This window comes from Lagopus muta, chromosome 3, assembly GCF_023343835.1.
Source record: "Lagopus muta isolate bLagMut1 chromosome 3, bLagMut1 primary, whole genome shotgun sequence".
NCBI classification, from domain to species: Eukaryota; Metazoa; Chordata; class Aves; order Galliformes; family Phasianidae; genus Lagopus; species Lagopus muta.
Window position 1 is genome coordinate 34,130,047 of NC_064435.1, and position 20,490 is coordinate 34,150,536.

The 20,490-nt window shown below is 44.5% G+C and overlaps 2 protein-coding genes across 5 annotated transcripts; both read right to left on the reverse strand.

The window, feature by feature from the left end:
• Positions 1–291: 291 nt before the first annotated feature.
• Positions 292–16,739, reverse strand: ADHFE1 (alcohol dehydrogenase iron containing 1). Of its 4 annotated transcripts, none has more exons than XM_048939659.1 (15): positions 16,644–16,739; positions 16,396–16,433; positions 13,357–13,400; positions 13,131–13,184; positions 12,673–12,827; positions 12,316–12,512; positions 11,642–11,719; positions 10,447–10,552; positions 9,776–9,928; positions 8,646–8,744; positions 7,651–7,729; positions 7,394–7,490; positions 4,086–4,243; positions 2,158–2,284; positions 292–967 (listed from the first exon to the last, which is right to left on the reverse strand). In XM_048939659.1, the coding sequence occupies exons 1-14, from the start codon at positions 16,697–16,699 to the stop codon at positions 2,201–2,203; spliced, it is 1,398 nt and encodes a 465-aa protein (XP_048795616.1). In that variant the 5' UTR covers positions 16,700–16,739; the 3' UTR covers positions 292–967; positions 2,158–2,200. The 4 variants fall into 4 exon arrangements, with proteins under 4 accessions (XP_048795616.1, XP_048795615.1, XP_048795614.1 ...); XM_048939658.1 differs by having other exon boundaries at positions 292–1,565; XM_048939657.1 differs by having other exon boundaries at positions 292–2,284.
• Positions 16,740–17,731: 992 nt separating this feature from the next.
• Positions 17,732–18,983, reverse strand: RRS1 (ribosome biogenesis regulator 1 homolog). Its single transcript, XM_048939393.1, has one exon. It carries the CDS (start codon positions 18,915–18,917, stop codon positions 17,847–17,849), a length of 1,071 nt encoding a protein of 356 aa, XP_048795350.1. The 5' UTR covers positions 18,918–18,983; the 3' UTR covers positions 17,732–17,846.
• Positions 18,984–20,490: the final 1,507 nt, after the last annotated feature.

Sequence of the window (20,490 nt, forward strand, 5' to 3'; positions counted from 1 at the left end):
TTTCCTGAAACTATATACTGACTACAAAGAGTAGAGCATACAAGAAAGCTTCCTAAATGTCCAGAAAATTACAGTGCAGTGATTGGGGTATCTTGCCATTATTTCTGGAACTTCTCCAATATTCACCTCAGTAGTCATCTGTGGCTATGGACTGCTGAGTTCACCAAGCAGACAACACAGTAGGAGGAGTCCCTATGCACCTAAAGCTTATTTTTTTCTGAATGGTTCTTGTTCATAGTTGTTACTTTGTAAGACTGAAGTTAACATGACAGAGTCAAACTCACTCTCAAATGTTTCCAAATAATCTCATGTTTATAGCAAGCACAACAGTGTTCATTACTTGCATTCCAGTATCATCTCAAGGCAAAAATAGATGTATCCTGTAGGCCTTCGACAACATAACAGAAGTCCCTCGTAGAATCGGTCCCTCAGGTGTCACACAAATGCCCAGCCATCACTGGGCACTTACAGTTACAATTTCACCATCCACCCCTACAGAAATGACATGTTCATGTGCACAATACAGACATGTTCAAAGACAAAGACCAGATTCTCTCAGTACAGAATAGTACAAATATAGCAGCTTTACAGAATACAATAAAATGAATCCCTTGCCACTTATTATGAAGGCAGCCTTTGTGATAGATTCCTCTGGACAATTTCAGAGGACAAGATTCAGGAGGACATGGAAAATACATATGCTTTCCAGAACAGGCTGAGGCATTTTGGCAGTGCAATCTCTATGCCCACTAAATCCCTTTTATTGTTGTGAATATCTGTGGTCTTGGATCAGCAGCCACCCACCTGCTTCAACTGAACAGTGAAACAGACCTGATGCCAACATCCAGGATCTACTTGTCTTCAGATCCCAGGTTAGTGTTAAGATCAGCAGATCAACACAAAAGCACAAAAGGTGTATGTACAGAGCCTTCAGCTTCAACAGACAGACTGAAGAACTGCTGCCTTCCTAGCAGACAGAAATGAGAACACCAGTGGTTATGGGGTTCTTGCATTTGTCTTGTGCTGCGCTCACTGCATGTATCTGATGCTGAAACGGTCCAACATAAAGCAGAACCTGATTTAAATGAACTGCACACACAACCATGTACACTTAAAAAAAAAAAAATATATATATATATATATAATATTAAAATTTTAGTTTTGTTTCTTCCTTTCCCACTTCCCTTTCTCAGTTGACAACCAACCAGCTGGTTAACTGCTCTGAACACGCACACTCATTCCCACATCTAACCAGCACTCCCAGCGGGGCACTCACAGCCACATGCTACACCACCACTTGTTAACAGTGAACCACAGCACAGTGCCACTTCCTCAAGCTGGTGGCTGTGCTCTGAATGGCAGCATCTGCAGAAGTTCAGCAGAAGCAATTCTTTCCTACAGAAGCAAGATACGGTTGGTAGCTTCTTCCCACAGAACGCAGCAGGAAAGGAGAACACAGACAAAATGACTGTGATGGATGATGTCTTGCTGTTACGTGGTTCCCGCTGAGTGTGCAACCTTGCTTTATTCTGTATTTGCTCCTTCTCTGCATACCTTAGATACATCTTTAAAGAAAAGACAAATAACTGAAAATAATTTTCAAAACTTTAACCCAAAGCAAAATCTCTGGAAGCCTCTTCCAAATGTATAATAAGTATGTATGTTTTTCTTTATCAACAGCAAAGTAGCCCCTTCAAAAGTCTTCCTGGTGAAGCAAGATGGTAAAAAGATGATAAAGTGGTCCAGAATACAGCAAGTTGACATTTTCTGCAAGGGAACTGATCCTCCTTAATTAAAGTGATCCCACCTATTTCTTAAGTAGCATGGCTTCCTAGTAAAATTACAGACAATTGAAATAAAAACAGCATTTTATTAAATGTTTTGGAATACCCTTTAAGAACAATTTTCACCTTTAACCACCTCTGAAGCACCAGAAAGTTTTCAGTAAAGCTAGATGTCTGATTCAACCTTTATGCAAGTAATACCACAGCCTACTGAGCAAGGAAAAACACAACCAAGCCTTCATTTCTAAGTGTGGTTTAGTTAAAGATGAATTCCTTGATTTTTTGGCAGTGCACAAAGGAACAGAAGTGGAAGACACCCAAGTTCTTCCATTCTCTAAAAAAAAATAAAATCTCCCTATCTGTAAGAAATTACCTTCGTGTTAGAAAAGAGCACACATCTGAGTGTAGTATTTAAGCTAATAAAGCTTCATGGAGGCCTCAAAGAGGGCAGATAAGTCTTCTTCCGTTTGGGGACGTGGTGACAGTTTAGTCACTCTCTCCTGCAAGATGAAAGAAAAATGGGATTAGAAAAGGTTGTCAACAAATTGAATCAAAGAGCAGCTAAGTGTGTGGCTGAATGATGTGTCTTTGTGCTCGTGTCCTTCACAGAGAATAACAAAATCTTGCAAGTAAGTAATCAAGTAATTAAGGTTGAAGCATCATCAATTGTATCGTACTTTCAAGAATCTATTAAATAAAAATTGCTTGCAATTAAACACATAGAAGCAAGATTAAAAAGCAATTCAGCTGCAAAGTCAAGTTCTTCAAACATGGGTCTTGCCTGTCACAGGCCCATATACGCTGCTGGGAGGTATTCTGTGAATAGAGTCCATTTTAAAAGTCATTTGCCAGATTGGAATGAGGAGATCAATCATTAGGGACTGATATTTTCAAATTACAACATGTCTTAAAGACCAGGGAGCTGTATGGTTATGATCAGTAACTTTATGCTTTCAATAGTCAATGAATTTAACGTTTACAGAAGCACTGGGGAGATCTACAGCCACCTGCATAGACACAGCAGGAAGGCACTGTTTCTCAGCAAAGCAGTCTCTAGGTGAAAGCAGTCTCTAGTCTCACTTTGGCAAAAAGGAGTTTCTCCTGCTACAACCTGTTTTGATATCTGCCTAGTGGATCCATCCCTGCAAGCACACTGATTTTTCTCAGGTGAGACCAGCCAGCACACTGTGAGGTTACTATCTGCAATGCTGGGCCACCATGGAGAAGAAGTCACCTCTGAGGTACAGCTGGTAACCACCATGACTAGCAAGAGCTGTGATGAGTCTGAAAAGTATAGCTTTGTGCACATACCTCTACCTACAACAGTAACTTTGCAGGTACAGCCGATATCTCTTTCCTCACCCCTGGTCAGCACAGATCACTGCACACAAGCCTGCTATGCACCGATGCCCGGACAGCAAGGCCTCGGCTCCTCCCTTCTGACTCAGGGAAGTCTGGTACAGTGCCAGCCATGAGCGACTCCGTGCCAACAGTGCCCCAATCCGTGGGTCAGCAACCCTTCAGCTGCCACTGCCAGGTTTGTAGGGCTAGGTGGGCTATGCTGCTACGTCTTGCTTTCAGCTTTCCTCACCTCCCTCTCAAATCCCACACAGAACCAGCCACATTTTCCACCCTGGGACATGATGTGCTTTGCTAGTTAGACTCACTACTGTGTTGTGAATAGGATCAGTTTCAGCAAATTCACTTAGAAAGGAAAACAAATTTCTGTTCTAACTTGGAGTACAGATGTTTGTCCCAACACAGTTCCCAGCCTGCAGCCTGCAATTCACAGCATGGAATGGATCCTGCAGATTTATTAGCAGCGCCAGTTGCAACGTGCTGCCTGGTCAATGTGAAAGGGTGGGTGCTGCTTCTGAAGAAAGCCTACTGCAAGATGAAAGGAAAATTTATCAAAGACTGACCTGTATGGACTACCTGTGTGGGTATTAATGAACACAAATACATCTGCACTGTGGTACATCCCATATCCAAAAATGAGGTTTGAGAAACTACCAGGTCATCTTGTTTTACAAAGCACAATTAATCAGAGCAGTGAGAGGACAGTAAATGAAATACAAGTCCATTTGAGACAGAATCCCTGCAAAGAACAGAATGCAGCATGCACTCTATCTCACCAAAAATTAAAAACTTCAACTGTGCAGAGGAAAGACTACGCCTCATTTTCTCCACTGCAGCTGTTTTCATGTAGGATTAGAAATCACATTTGCTTGGAAAGAAACACTCCTGTTTTTAAAAAAATCTATTTTATTTGACAAGTAAAACTTTTACTTTCTGTCTTACCTGAGGCAGAGTGCCTTTGACTAATGCAGGGATGTCTGCTTTGGAATAACCGATTGCAGCTAAGCCATCATCAACATTCAGATCAAACAGGAATTTCCGGAGCGTGTCTGCCAAAATCAACCCTGCATCTTTGATTCTGGCAGTGCGGATGTCAGCTCCTAAAATAAGACATAATGCCTTGACTGTAGGGTGGAGAGAGAGGAGGAAGCCTGTTCTGGACTTAATTTAATCATAATATCAGCTGAATACATATCCATACATTACAGTCGCTGCTCTAAAAGTAACACGTAGTAAGAAGATGAATCAGTCTTCATTTGGAAGCTGGAATAATCAGTAAAAAGTAAAATAGAACAAGAGCGGGAGAAGCAGGTAACTGCTGCCAAAAGGAGTAACTGCCACATGAAGTTAACTTCCTCTCCCTCTGTGTTCACAGGGAGAAGCACTTTTCAGGCTGACTAACTGCTGGGAGGAAAGCAGCTAGCACAGGAACGTCAGTGGTATTTACTTTTATGGACAGTGCGCCAAATGCTACTTTTATTTCAGCCCTTGAGTTTGCTGACATCTAGAGGATGGGGAAACTGCTGACAAGCAATTTTCTACTCCCTATTCTGTTCTATTACGCTTTCAAAGAGAGGATAAGAGTGTGTGGGCTGAAAAAACTAGGAGATGGCAGGGCAGTGTTTGATGGCTTAAATCAATCCTAAAGTTTGAATGTGCGCTGATGTGCAGAGCAATGAAGAACTGAAGAGGAGGAACTGGCATATTCAAAACATCTGCTGAACAGCAATGGCAGCTTCAATATAAAATGAAAGATTATTGGTATTTCTTATGGAATAGCTTGCCCCCCTTTCTGCAGTGAATGGTCAGGACTGTATTAAATTAAAAAATTATATGTCCAGATAGAAGACAGCTTCCTCCATATGTCTTCTTTCCCAAGCAAGATGAGCCAAATTTATTCTCTGCATAACCTCAATGATGTTACACAAGAACTATGCTGGGTCCAAGCACCACACTGAGAGAATGAGTAAGAGCACAACATAGCTACAGCAAAAATATTTTCTGTGATCCTCAGGCAGTTCAAGAGTGACTAAGGGAACAGGACAGCAACAAGCTCATCTGAGTAGCTCAAATGTTTGGGTAGCAATAGTGGCAGTACTGCAGTATAGACTGCCTGGGAGAACTTGATAAATAACATACGGCACAGTCTGGTACGAAGACTTAGCTACTGGAATTATGCCATGCTACCTGAGTTTACCCTGGGTTTTGCTGTAGAGGAGTAATTAGAACACAAAAGCAATCCAGTATTCTTCAGATAGTAAAGTGAAAAGGGAAAGGAACAGAGGCAAAAAGTAACTGTGAAGGAGAGTTTCAAAACACTGCTATAGTTCTGTTTCTTTCTTTTTTATCATCCTGAAGGACCCATCAGCCTTTGATGGCACTCTGCAAATACCTGGCCACACACACGTCTACTTCAACTGTTTAAGAATCCTCCCAGGGGGGCATTAAGCTTTCTCTGGTTGTACCCAAACTCACAGCTGCACATTCATACAACGTAACTATTTAGTAATCTTCTCCACGTTATAAAATACTTTCTTAGTCACTGTATTTGGCAACGTGACAGATCTGAATTAGCTACTGGAGTCAGTTGGATTCCAGACTTGAATAAAAAGTAAATAGCCCAGGTGGGAATTAACAAGTTCATTTCCATGTGTCATCTCAGCAAAGGCAGTCACTTTAGAGCACGGCAGGCACTAACATAGTTCAAATTTCTATTGAGGAAATTAATGGAGCTTTTAGAGGCAGAATTTCTGGCAGCCGTTTATACCACAAAACCTAAAGGAACTGCTTTTTCACTCCTACTTTTAAAATCAGTGAGGCAGAGATCAAATCCTCTGATGTGCACTGTGCAGAGCAGTTTTCCAACAACATTTTCTTAGTCTGCTTTATGTGAGCTGAATGTCATTGCTATAGGAGCACAGGCATTTTGTAGCTTTGCATATGATTCCAACTACGTCTGCATTCTGTGTCTGACCACAGACAGGACTGTGTACTGCAGAGGAAGGCTGAACAAACTTAATAATGCACAATTAAAAAATAATCTGAATTAATCCCTCCCCACCAATCTATTTTTTCTGACCATCTTTCACATCTCATGTCCTCTTTAATGTGACAGTGATATTTTCATTCTCTATACAGAAGTCCCACTCTATGATGAAACCCATGATGCCTTCAGATTACTTGTGCAGGGAAGTTGTACACGTGACTGGATTGCTGTGGCTTGCATGCAGAAGGCTGACCATACAAGGGATTGAATACAAATTTTCCAGATACCAGGAGAGTTGCCCTACCCACTTTCTCTCTGCTGTCTACACTGCTGTGCATGTGACTGTGATTGCTCACTGCTTAAGATAGCAAGCACGGGTATTAGCAGCAGTTCAGCTACAATACAGAATGTAGCACAGGCAGAAAAGCCGACCTCAGATACAAATAAAACAGCCCTCGGGAGAGCCATGCTGCCACAGCTAGACTGGTAACAGCTCCAGGAGTACACAGCTGAAGGCTGGTTTATTATACACAGTAACACTGAGGGTGCAATGAAGAGTATCTTATCTCCAGGATACCTTCGAGCAATGGGTTGCACACATTGACAAAGAGCTGTATGAAAATGTAATTTTTACATGCGCTGTCAGCTTGCAGCATTTACTTTTATTACGGTAAGAAGCAGAAAAGCCCTCTTCTGAGCCACCACAGATGTGACAGCAGAACAGCTACGCAGTGCTTTCCCTTGAAGCTGTCCACTCAGAAATTCTATCACCTACAAATAAGCTTAGGCCTACGTTAGAAGGACTGACAGCCACAGTTACAGTTTGATCTCAGAAAGAACGGGAGTGATCTAGAACATCACTGTCCTAATTCACTGCAACAGGAGGGAATTTGTTAGGCAAAATACTTTCTTTTAGGTAACAGATGCACCTGAGCACCAGTTTGTTTTATGGCATCAACACTACAGTAACTTCTCTCCATAAAGCACAATCACAGTTATGCTCTGTTGATTTACACAATTATCTATAGTTCATGTCAGCTTTCCAGTTTTCTAGCCAAGAAGCAGAGTTCTCCAGTTTTCTTCTCTAATTATATTATTCAATACAAAAAAATGAGACTCCAGAAGTCAACATTTGTTTTTTAAACAGAAAAACTCCACAACAGCCACTACAATTGCTTCCACACTCTTTTATTTTCCCTTCCCAAAAGACATTCTGGAACAATTCTTGTAAATATGAGCAAGTTGAATCGATAGAGATCCTTACCTAATATCTCTGCAGCTTCCAAGTGCCGCTCAGGATTTACCTGTGCTGTGAAAGCAAACACTGCTGGGGATGTCAGCACCACAGAAAGGCCATGTGGCTGGAAAAAATAAAAATAAAAAATATATGTATATATATGTATATATAAACACATCAGTAGCACATCTATTTGCATTTTCAATGTGCTCTGGCACTCATTAATGTGAGATGATGAGGAATTGAAATGTATGATAAGAACGCAAAAATGAATCAAGTTTTACCACTAAAGAGTGATCCACATTATAATCCTTTGGTTTGTAAGTTTTCACCAAACCAGAAATAGGGTAAGACATTCCATGGCTGGAACAGAGAATAGAGAGAAAGAAATTAGGGCAACTTGCCTGGTATTTGGGAAATGTATGTTCAGCCCCTTGTGCAGTCAGCCTTCTGTATGCAAGTCTCTTAGGCACAGACACACAAAGGATGTTAGGCACAGATACAGTATGGATGTTGGCTACAGATAACCCTCACTTTCTGCACCCTAACAACCCAGCTGTGAACACAGCAAGAGCAGCAGCTCCTTGCACTGTGAGTGTGAAGTTCTTGTATCACTCCACTGACTCGATGAAAAGATGCTCAGATATTAAAGTAATGCAAACATGCCAAAAATAACAAATTTTACACCTTCACCTGATCACCCTGCATAAGAAAAATAAACTATGTTGTTAAAATATAACTAAAGAGTGGACTTGCTCAACCAAAAGAAATTAAAGATAATAATAATTCAGGCTTCAACTTTGCTTGTCTGAGATTTTCATCCACAGGAAACTCGTTTACATTACAGTATTACTACAGCTCCTTTCAACCTGCTGAACCTGCCCCATGGGCAAATTCTGCCAATTGCAGCAGTTGAGGAATGGCACAAGGCTACCCAGTGCTGCCTGAGTGCAAAGCAGCTGATAAAGAATTCAACATTTTAGCTGTCCTCGATTCTTTTTCTCCAATCATAGTTTTTACTCTTATGGAGTAAGAGTATTCTATGCTCTTTACTCAGGAAAGGTAAAGAGGGCCACGTTTTGGAAATCTCACAAGACTGGACTGCAGTATCACAAGCCAGAATACACAACCTTCATACATGTACAAGCTAAGAACTATCAACGTCTCACAACATATGGCTCTCCCTGAGATAAGCAGCAATATGCAACAGTGTCTTATCATATACCCTGGAAAAAAGGGCAGCAATGTCTGTGAAGGGATTAACATTTCCTGTACTTACCAGAGATGAACACCAGCGTTGCCAAAGCCAATACCAGCAAAAGCACTTGCAAGGTGCATGTTGGCTCTTGCTTCACGATCTTCAGGGTTTCTGATGGCTCTGCACAACATGGAGACAATGGTACCAGTGAATTCCCATATGGAAATGGTGGAAAATCAGGACAGAGAAGGGAAAGAACAGTTTCTTTACAGATTTAGAAAAAATCTTCCAGATAAGCTGAGAGAAAAATGCTGGAAATGGGATCAGTTTGTCACTTCAGCCAAAGAGCAATCCTGATCAGAAGATCAAACTGCTTCAGTGAAGGCCATTTCCTTTCACTTTGCTAAAACTGAGTAAATAGAGTGAAATTAGCTGTATCCAATTTAGTGGTGGTTTCAACAATTCTGTCAAAGAATTTAGACAACCCCATGTGCAGATCCAGGACTATCTCAGTAGGTGCTGCTCTGAATCCTACCATCTGTCAAACTTCCTGCCTTCCCTCACATCAGGCTGCTTGTAGAGGTGAACAACATGGATAAAAAGTCTCAGGAATAGATTCCATAGAACAACAGAAAACATTTAGAATGGCCAGGTATTGTAAAAAGTCTTTAACAAAGTAACATAGTGATCTTTAACAGAAACTTACATTGTATATAAAAATTTTATACAGACCAAACCTTCATTGGTAAGGATCAAATCCAACTCCCAGTAAAGTCAAAACTTCATTTAAACTGAAGGCACTAACTATTTCCAGTAAAAACATAACTTTGCACATATTTATGTGAATTATCTTCTACATGGTTATCTTCTCAATGGATGCATGTGCACACTAATTTACACTGAAAGCCATGAAAATGACACCAGCATTATGTCTTACTCAGTTTGTTACATATTCCTCTTACAATGTCTCTTCAAAACAACATGATTTTTTCTCTCATGGTAACTGAGTGACTATGAATACTTCTTATTGAGGACTTCTAAAATAGATCCAGAGAAGCATTAAAAAGCTAACTCTACAGGAGTAATCCTAATTCAGGAGGAATTAAATGTAGAAAATGTAGGTTTAATACATTACTTCAAACTCAAATTCTTCTTTTTGAGCACTGAAGACTAAATATTCTGTAAGGAGGGATGGCTGCTAAAGGTATTACCTTTTCAAATATTTAGCTACAATGCGTAGAGCATGAAGAGCCCAGACATCACTGATGGGGTTGCTGCCTTGGTAAGCTGGTCTGTTGATTGGATTTGAAGGGCAGGGACTGCGCATCTTGTACGGAAGAGCGGTGTATGATTCAAGAGCATGGCTAAAAGAAAGATCAAACCATGAATTATTTAAGGGGGAGAGCCCACTGCCAAAGGTCTTGTTTCCCAGATACTCATAAATCTGGTTACATGAAGTGTACTGCCTACATTGCTACACTTAGAGGTACCAACTACAGACAGCACATCTTTATTTACAAAGAAATGCCGTTGGTCATTGTAGCTCAGAACAACTCACCAAGCTTGAGAGGTCACACAGTTTCCTTATGCATCTATTACTCTAATGCACGCAGCACCCAGAAGCAAGGCAAGTTCTGACTCCCAGAATATAAACTTCTGTGTACTTTGAGCAGTTAGAAGCTGTAGGTTAAAGCTGAGGTTAGTTTTCCAACAAGTGAAAAGCACATGAAGAGAAAAGTGTAACAGAGATCACCTTAATAAGAACAAGAGAGGAAGAAAAAAAGATCATTTTCTACTCCTCAAGTACACTTCTTCTACAGCCATTGTAGCAAAAATGGAAAACTGCAATAAAATCAAGCAGTAGCCTACACAGAAAACTCACCAAAGCACATCAAAGCCACTGTTGGCCACTATTCGCTCAGGCATAGACAATGTGTGCAAAGGATCAATGATGCCCAGTGTTGGCTTGATGGCTCTTGAAGCAATACCTGCAATATATTTGAGGCAAATGAGTTTTTACAACAAAACAGGACCACACAAGTTTAATGTTCAATACATAAAGAAGGGAAATGATTTGAAAATACACAGAGAAAAGCAAAGGGAGAGAAGTGAGAGCAAGATCTATGAATCTAAATCTTACTGAAGTCCCCATAAGAGACTGTTGCCTGAAGTAAATTACACCAGTGTTCTCTGTCACTCTCCTTGAGCAGACTGTACTTTTAAAACATCTGTGCTGAATGACATCTGCAACATCACTCTTAAATTTGTATCTCTTGTGAACAGCTCTAGGAATCAGAGGAGCACTGGTTTGTTTCCACCATACATTGATATTTATCATATCTCAGATCTGTAATCTCTGCCCTCATACCATGGTTAAGGTGACAAAGATGTAGCTTTGAGAGACAGAGAGAGCCATGCAGACAGACAGACTGACTGACTACATATAGATTATAAAACTCTGAGCTACAGTCACAACTTCTTAGCATACACGTTTGGGTCCCAGCTACTGCAGACATAGCATATAAAATCCACATGTTTTGAAATAAAACCTCAAAATAGCTGTGAAGCTTAAGATGACATTTTAGCTGTAATTCTTGTTTTCCAGGGATGAAAAGGTCAAAGGAAGACAGTGCCCTTTATTTGCACAGCATCTCAGGCCCAAGGTTTCAGAAGTCAGGAAAGGGAACATTTGGTTGCAATTACAAAACAAAGAAGCATAAGTCTTAAAAACAGACAGAAAAATACAGAGGAAATAAGGAACAGTTGGTTGACCTTGAATGTAAGTATAAATTTCCTTTGCTATTAACATTTTCTGCCACTTAAAGACTTGAAGGATTTTAGTATCCTGGTTTGCCTTCAAATTGTAATCCACTGTATTGCACAGGCATTTCATTATGTTAATATGCCATAAATTTAATTTGAGGAGGAAACCTTTAAGCTTCAAATTTGTCTGTGGCAGTTGAATCAAATGAAATGACATCTGAAATGACAGGCAGTATCCCTCTTGTTCAAGACGAGGAAATGATGAAGACATTGGGACACAAAAATTGTTTTGAATAGCAAACAAAAAGTCTCACCAGTTTTTACTTTAAGCTCTTTGAAGTCAAAAATGGCAACACCAGTGGTTTCACTTCCAGTTCCAGCTGTTGTCGGCACTTCACAAAAAGAACAAGGACAGTAACATATAATAAATAATACTCATTAACACAAAATACAAAATAAATCGTGGAATCATAGAACGGTTTGGGTTGGAAGGGACCTTTAAGATCATGTAGTTCCAACCCCCATTTTAGGCAGGGACACCTCCCTCTAGACAAGGTTGCTCAAAGCCCCATCCAGCCTGGCCTTGAATGCTTCCAGGGAGGAGGCATTCACAGCGAATAAATAAAAACAAATAATTAATAGATAACAAATATTCACAACAAGTACATAAAAATACAATAATAGTGCCACCACAAGTGCAAGATCCAAGAAATCCTGGAAGTATTCTTGATTGGAAGCCAATGGGTCAAAAAATAGCCTCTTTGATTGCTTTTCTTGGTAAAGGGTTGTCACACTCAGCTCAACAAGACCAATTAATGACAAAATCTGTGAAGCAAACAGCAGATTTACTGCTGAATACAGCTAAAGGAAAAGTAAGCCCAAAGGGAGGGGAAAAGGTCACAGCAAACTGATTTCAGTAGAAATATGTGCAGACCACAGAACTGATCCTTTTCTCCCTCACCCCCCACACGCGCCTCCACTGCTTTACCTGCAATGAGTGGCTTAAGGGGCACAGTGACAGCCTTTCCCTTCCCTATAGGAGCGTTGACATAATCCAAGAAGTCTGACGTAGGGCTGGAGGCATACAGGTTGGCAGCCTTACAGGTATCTATCACAGACCCACCTCCAACGGCAACATAGGCATCAAATTCCCCCTTTTTAGCAAATTCGATGGCATCCAGGAAACTTGGGAAACAAGGAAAGCTTTCCAATTAGTCATGGGAATAACAGCACAGGGGAAACAATTAAGGGTGGTTTGCAGGTCACAAAGAGGTGTTGAAATAGCTGCAAGGCACACTGAAAAGCCTCAGCACCCCTTTAAAAAACATGCTGTCAGAAGCAATACCTCTGGTCTGTTGGCTCCACCCGGACGTTATCATACATCTGAAAGTTTATACCAGATGTTGTCAAGGAATTCAACACTGCATCTACAGGAGGGAGTTGGGAGAGGTTTCTATCTGTCATCAAACAAACTCTTTTAGCCCCCAGATTCTGCAGGTCCTACAATAACAATGAAATTAAAACAAACAGTTGGTGTGGAATCACACACTGACCTATTTAAATTCTACACCGAAACGGCTGAATCATTCAGTGAAACCTTGAGAAGCAGGTGCTTCTTGTAAGACTTTTGAAACAATAATAGCTAAAGAAAAGAGGAGTTGCAGATACTTACATATATGGGCATACAGTGGAGGTTCAGATACACAATATATGAGCTTTCACATATTAAATGGACTGTCAGCACCAGCAGCCTTTCGGAAAATAACTCTTCCCCAGTGATGGATTTGCATTAACAATGCTTACCATGCCAATCTCTTTAGTGACTCCTTCTCCATATCGGATGTTTGAAATGGCCATCTGCAAAATAAAGAACATAATTTTTCTGAGAAAAAGTGAAGATATGCCATCAAGCCCCAAGCAATCAAAATGAAATTTAAATATTTACTAATGTAAGCACTTGTTAAATGCCATATTTGATAGTAAAAAGCATACTATTTTAAAATCGAATTTACTTTATTATTACATCTACCTCAAATGCATAGTCTGTATTTCTCAGGGTAGCCCGTTCAGGAACTGAAATGAAAATTAAACATTAAAATTAAGGAACAGATAGTGGCCTCAGTCTCTACAGCAATACTAAAAAGACAGATTTCTTTCATTTTAAAGTCACCAAAACATTGGCACAGGTCATCTTTGCTTCTCTGGGTAACACCCATTTTGTGCTCAGCTGTTGGAGTGGTTAAATGATCTTAGTACTTAGAATCATAGAATCATTTGAGTTCTTTTGATTCATATGATTCAAAATAGTTTTTCATTCCTTAAGATTTCTTTCCTATACAACCTGAGTAAGTTAGCAGGAAATTTGCACAAGAACTTGTAATATATATGAATATTTATGCATGTTTGATAAATACAAGCAGCTGAGTATCTGCAGGGCATACAGAATGCTCCATACTGTTTCAGAGTTGTTACAAATGTGCAGGGCCTATGTGCTAACTTTCAAAACAACCTGCATGACAAAAACAAGAGACATCCTCCATACACCTCTGAATTGAAAGTGCCTTTTGCACGTGTGGAAACTGTTATGATAGGTGTTTACACTTCTTTTTACTTCCAACTGGTTCTGAACTTATAGGTGACACTTAACTGCTCGCTTGAAAATTAAGAAACTGCATGCATAGCTAATAGTAGATAGAACTTTTATATGAATTGATGTTACTACCAACATCATTTAGTACAAAAAATGTATTTGTAAGGACAGTATTTCAATAATATCTTCTCTTTGCTGTATCATTCCCACATGAATTTTCACAAAATTCTCTTTTGCATATCCTGACGCTGTCACAAAGTGAAACAAACCACATCAACTGAAACAGTCCATTCTTCTTCAAGAAAGGATCAGATGAGGCATTCTACTCTTCCAGCTGAAGTCATGCCTTAATTAACTGAAAAAAATGTGATTTGGATTCAGATCCAATGAGTGAAGCCATAATGAGTCTTACAGACACTCCAGGGTGCTCTGAAGCACTGACCCACAACAGTAACAGATAGATGTATTAAAGTCCTTTATGTGCATTCTATTCAAGCCCGGGCCAGCTGCTGTCCGCTCTTTCATTGCCATCTCTTGCCAGGCTGTACATGTTTGACCTCTCCTGAAGCATGGATGTGCTGCACTCCCAGTCATTAACTTAACTTGTCCAAGAGATTTACTCACTTGCTTCCTGATGTTATAATAGGTGACCTGCTGTTATTCTCCTGTGCAAAACCTAACTTACAGGAAGAATTTTGGTGAGTTCAAAAACTGCAGCATTTCCCTCACTGCAACACTGACAACAATCTCAATGAACAATATATATATATATTTTTGCTAGTCACTGTTAAGCCAATTCCTGTTACTTACAGACATATGGAACTGATATCATGTTGCTACTTTGAACAATCAATTTCTGCCTAAAACTTGGAGAGCATTCTTAATTAAGATTTCCAGTTACAGAGGTTTAGTTTGAACTGACTGAGGAAGTAATCAAGCAGAAAAAAATGAGATTGTATTTCTCAGCTGTGCTTTTGTCTTGCTTGCTTGGACAAAATAACTACTTGAACGTGTATTAGCTTTTCCACATGTAAAATGGCAATGATAATTCTTTAAAAAGTGTCTTCAATAAAGCACAAGAAACAAAGCCACTCAGAACCACTCATTACTGAAATTACAGCCCCAAATATCAATTCTTACAAAAATTGTATCTATTGTATCTTGTATTGTACCCTTAGAGTATTAAGAGTGAAACGTGGGGAATGAGAACATATGGAAATTAAACAGCACATGGTTATTAACCTGGACTCCCAAAACAGAAGCTCCTGCAAAGGCACTTCCATCATCAGTGTGGCTTCTCCTGCTCATGTTCCTTAAGCCTGATCTAAGTGACTCACCTCCTCTGGACTGACTGCATAAAAAGCCTGAGATGGCAATCCCCACATTAAAGCACACTTTTGTGAATAAGCTCCTTTTTACTCACTTCATTTGATTCTTTTTAAAGCATAACAGATACACATTTTCCCGCTCAGATGCAGTTGTGAAGATGAGATGGCTCAGGTGACGGCAGAACTACTGTCCAGCTGTAGATACTGTACTTGCCAAAGGAGGTGGTGCAGCATGAGAAGCTTCAGAGAAATGCAGTAAGGGAGAGAAGAGCTCCAAACAGCATGTTGTATGATCAAAGAAGATATGCAGGAGTTGTTCAGGCAAGAGAAGGGAGGGTTGGGAATGGAAAGCCCAACTTATGCCATGACAAATGGAAAAGAAGTAATAAACAAAAATGTAATAAACTGTTCTGAGTCTAGTACACATGGCAGACAACTATTAGAGAGAGTCCATAGGAGAGCTACAAAGATGTGGAAGCGTCTGGAAGGCAAGATATACGAGGATCACCTGAAGTGCCTTGGTTTGCCCAGCGCAGAGCAGAGGAGCTGAGGGGAGGCCTGATGGCGGCTGCAGCTCCTCAGGGAACAGAGGGCAGCGCTGAGTTCTGCTCTGTGACAGCGGCAGGGCTCGAGGGAACGGCATGGAGCTGTGTGAGGGGAGGGGCAGCTGCTGTTAGGGAAAGGGTCTGCGCCACAGGGCGGTGGGCATGGAATGAGCTGCCCAGGGCACTGGGCATGGCCCCAAGCTGCCAGAGTTCAAAGAGCATTTGGACACACTCTCAGACTGCGGGCTTGATTTTTATGTGGTTCTGTGTAGTCAGGAGTTGGACTCAGTCATCTGTGTAGGTCCTCTCCAACTCAGGACACGCTGTGACTGTATGATTCTGTGCCCAGCAGCAGCCAGCTTCTGTGCAGCCTTTTAGCAGGGGGAAAGAGGACAGGAGACCCTGGCTGCAGCTTACATGGAGACATGGGATCTCTCCAACAAAAGTCTTTTTTATTGTACAGCTGCAAAATAAGAGACTGCTCACCTTATGCTTTCACTGCTCTCTTTTCTACCTGTTACATGCACCCTCTACCCAGGCAGTATGTGTAACTAATGGCCACGGTCTCATGCAGAATTATTTCAGACACACAATTTAAACCATACCTTGGGAATAAGTGTGGCTGTGAGTCGGGCACCGACATCTAGATAGCAGGAAAGAAAAAACAACAACAACAAACAAACAAAAAGCACAAAAACAAAAGTGACATTTAAAAGGTATAACTAAAGCAGAAAACCCGCAAATTCCTCAGAGCCTCTTGCAGGTATTCGGCCACCCCGTCCGAACGCACGGTGCATGCCGCCCCCTGCTGCTCCCCGCCCGTCCCCTCGGCCCCCGGCCCGGCCGCACTCACGCCGCCCGCTGCAGCTGCCGCAGGAGGCGCACAGCCCTGTCCCGCCCTGCCGCCATCGCGCTGCGGGGACTGCTGGGACGGCCGCGCCGGGACCAACCGTGTGGCGCCGCTGGGCGGGACGCCGGGGCGTTTGGCTGCAGCGCTCACCGCTCAGCAGTAGTAATGTACTGAGAGCTTTTGTTTTGAATGGCTCAGGTTGGAAAAAACCTTAAAGATTGTCAATACAGCCGCAACCTAACCGTACTACCCTAACAACGCGCTAAATCGCGTCCCTGAGCACCACATCCAAATGGTTTTTAAACACATCCAGGGATGGTGACTCAACTGGGAAGCCTCTTCCAGTGCTTAGCCACCCTTTCTGTAAATAAGTGTTTCCGGATACCCAACCTAAACCTCCCCTGGTGCAACTCGAAGCCATTTCCCCTCATCCTGTCACCTGTCACCGGTAAGAAGAAACCAACCCCGCTCTCACTGTAAACACCTTTCAGATATTGGAAGAGAACAATAAGGTCTCCCCTCAGCCTCCTTTTCCCCAGACTCAACAGCCTCAGTTCCTTCAGTCTCTCCCCATAGGCCACATTCTCCAGGCCCTTCACCACCTTGTTGCCGTTTTTTGGACCTGCTCCAGCACCTCAGTGTCCTTTCTGTACTGAGGCACCCAAAACTGAACACAGTACTCGAGGTGAGGCCTCACCAGTGCTGAGTACAGGGGCAGGATGACTTCCCCAGTCCTGCTCACCACACCATTCCTGATACCAACCAGGATGCCGTTGGCCTTCTTGGCCGCCTGGGCACACTGCTGGCTTATATTCAGCCATCAAGTACACCAAGGTCCCTTTCCCTCAGGCAGCTTTCCAGCCACTCCTCCCTAAGCCTGTAGGGCTGCCTGGGGTTGTTGCAACTAAAATGCAGAACCCACTTCACGCTTGGCCCACTTCAACTACATCTGCTATCAGTCTGACAACACGGACAGCTCAGGCTGCACCCTGCTGCCGAGCCCTGTTCTCCCCATTGCCGGGCATGGGAGCTGCCACCCGGCCATCCCACAGGAGCCACGCACAAGACATTTTACAAAGACCAAAGGGTGTTTATTGACAGAGGTGTGGGCCGCACAGCGGCAGAGCAGTCCCTTCGCACCTCTAGCACGCAGTTGCTCAGTGCCTGCAGCGCCGATCCCTTCGTGGCCCGCAGGCCGGCAGTCCCTCAAGCCTTCTTCCTCCTGCCGCCGCCTCCGGCAGGTCGCTGCTGCCGCCGGGCCGCGCCGCCCTTCTTGCCGCCGCCGCTCCTCTTCCCGGGCCGCTGCTGCTGCCGGCGGCCCCGCTTGCCGCGCTGCGCCCGCTTCTTGCCCTTGGCGGCGGCCGCCTCGGCGTCCTCCTCGCGGAGCTGCTTATTGACGGCGCGGGTGATGTCCAGAGCGGGCTTCTTGGCGCTCATGCCCCGCAGCAGTTCCAGCTGCCGCCCGCGCTCGGCCGCCAAGTCACCCAGCAGCGGCCCGAATCGCCGTTTCTTGCCACCGTCGCGGGAGGGCGGCTCGGCCGGCTCCTTGGGCAGCCGCGGCTGGAAGCGGCCGAGCGAGGCGGTGGAGACGCGGGCCACGCGCGCGGCCAGGCCCAGCTCCTGGCGGCTCTGGTGGCCCGTGGGGTGCAGCGGAGCGGCGGCGGCGGAGCGGTGCGCCCGGGCCAGGTTCCGCAGCCGGTTGAGCTCGTTACGGGCCACCCGCTCGCGCTTGGCGCGCCGCAGCTTGGCGAGCTGGTCCTCCTCCGGGTCGGCGCCCGCCGGCACCTCCGCCAGCCAGGCGCGGCCGGGATCGCCGCCCGCCCGCCGGTACCCCCAGCGCCTCCGCCACTCCTTGGCCTGCTCGTCCCACACCAGCGAGGTCCGCTTGCGGCGCCGGATGCCCTTCAGCCGGGCGAACTGCTCCCAGCGCGTGGGGGGCCGCGGGCGCGGCGGCGGCTTCTCCCGCGGCAGGCGGAAGGCGGGCTCGGGCAGCCGCGCCACCAGCGGCCCCGCCGCCCCGTCCGCCCGCTCGGCCGGCAGCTCCCACAGCCGCGCCGCCAGCAGCTGCGCGTTGTCCCGGGCCAGCGCCCGCAGCTGCGACTCCCGCCGCGGCCCGGCTCCGCGCAGCGCCGCGGCCGGCGGTGGGTTGGGGTCCAGCGCCAGCAGGTTGCCCAGGTCGAACTCCAGCTCCAGCTCCTTCTCCACCTGCAGGCTCCGCGGCTGCTGCTGTTCTTGGGCCGCCGCCGCCAGCACCTCCTCCACGCGCACGGCCGCCATGGTGGCGGGCCGCGTGTGGCCGCCCGAGCGCAGGAAGCGCGGCGCGGCCCTTTCGAGTCAGCGCGACGGAACTGCGTGCGGCGCCCGGCCTGCCGGGAGCTGTAGGCCTGCCCGCCTACGGGCCTGCAGTGACTGCCGGGAGCTGTTCGCCCCCCTGCTGCTCCTTCTGTTCCCCGAGGGCTTCCGCAGCCCCTCGCCCGGTTGTGTAATGGTTGCAAAACAGGCATTGCATTTAGCCCCAGCATGAGACAGGGCTAGTGTGAGGGGTGCTGAAACCCCAGGCAGGAGGAGTGCCTGAGGGAGAGGGACCTTGATGTACTTACTGATGGACAGTCAGCTGAATAAGAGCCAACAGTGTGCCCAGGCGGCCAAGAAGGCCAACGGCATCCTGGTTGGTATCAGGAATGGTGTGGTGAGCAGGACTGGGGAAGTCATCCTGTCCCTGTACTCAGCACTGGTGTGGCCTCACCTCGAGTACTGTGTTCAGTTTTGGGCACCTCAGTACAGAAAGGACACTGAGGTGCTGGAGCAGGTCCAAAAAATGGCAACAAGGTGGTGAAGGGCCTGGAGAATGTGGCCTACGGGGGGAGACTGAAGGAACTGAGGCTGTTGAGTCTGGGGAAAAGGAGGCCGAGGGGAGACCTTATTGTTCTCTGCCAATATCTGAAAGGTGCTTACAGTGAGAGTGGGGTTGGTTTCTTCTTACCAGTGACAGGTGACAGGATGAGGGGAAATGGCCTCTAGTTGCACCAGGGGAGGTTTAGGTTGGATATCAGGATATCAACCCTTCTTTGCAGAAAGGGTGGCTAAGCACTGGCATAGGCTTCCCAGTTGAGTCACCATCCGTGGATGTGTTTAAAAACCATTTGGATGTGGTGCTCAGGGATGTGTTTTAGTGGAGGATTGTTAGAGTTAGGGAGCAATTCTATGATTGAGTGATTCTATGAAAGTCAGATGTTGCTGCCCTGTTGTTGCCCATCACAGAAGGCCACAGCTGTGACTGAGTACGCAGCATCCAGGGTGAGCAAACAGTCTTGCAGCTCTCCCTGCCGCTGTGGCTGGTGTGTGCATGTAAACACCAGGCAGATTTAAGATGCACAGATATGTTAGTAATATATATATCTTTTTCTATAGCATAGATTTCCATAACATAACATAACATAACATAACATAACATAACATAACATAACATAGCATAGCATAGCATAGCATAGCATAGCATAGCATAGCATAGCATAACATTCAAGCATCCGCATCTCTGTGGCAAAGCCATGTTCTGTGTGTGCTAACAGCAGAACCAAAATTCAAGTCCCATATTTAGGCCCCATTAGGACCGACACTGGCCCTGTGGTCAGGGCTTTTGGCAAAGGAAGAAGGGGAGCAGCATTTGGAAGGTGGGATCACCTGGCAGGTGTCTAGTGAAGCATAGTGAAAAGTGAGGTGATACTGCATGCACCCAAAGGTCAGCTGAGTCAGAGATATTGCCATGCTATTTTTAAATAAATGAGGTATGGAAGGATCCTTTTACACTAATGTAGATTGCATAGCCATGACATTTTGAGCTGACTTGTGC

Bases quoted from the DNA above. Each gene is read 5' to 3' on its own strand.
- ADHFE1 (XM_048939659.1), bottom strand. From the start codon at position 16,699: ATGGCGGCAGGGCGGGACAGGGCTGTGCGCCTCCTGCGGCAGCTGCAG. The intron at 10,553-11,641 runs GTGAGACTTTTT...AATATATTGCAG, and splicing joins AGAGCTTAAAGTAAAAACTG to GTATTGCTTCAAGAGCCATC. The intron at 8,745-9,775 runs GTAATACCTTTA...CATGTTGTGCAG, and splicing joins GTAGCTAAATATTTGAAAAG to AGCCATCAGAAACCCTGAAG.
- RRS1 (XM_048939393.1), bottom strand. From the start codon at position 18,917: ATGGCGGCCGTGCGCGTGGAGGAGGTGCTGGCGGCGGCGGCCCAAGAA.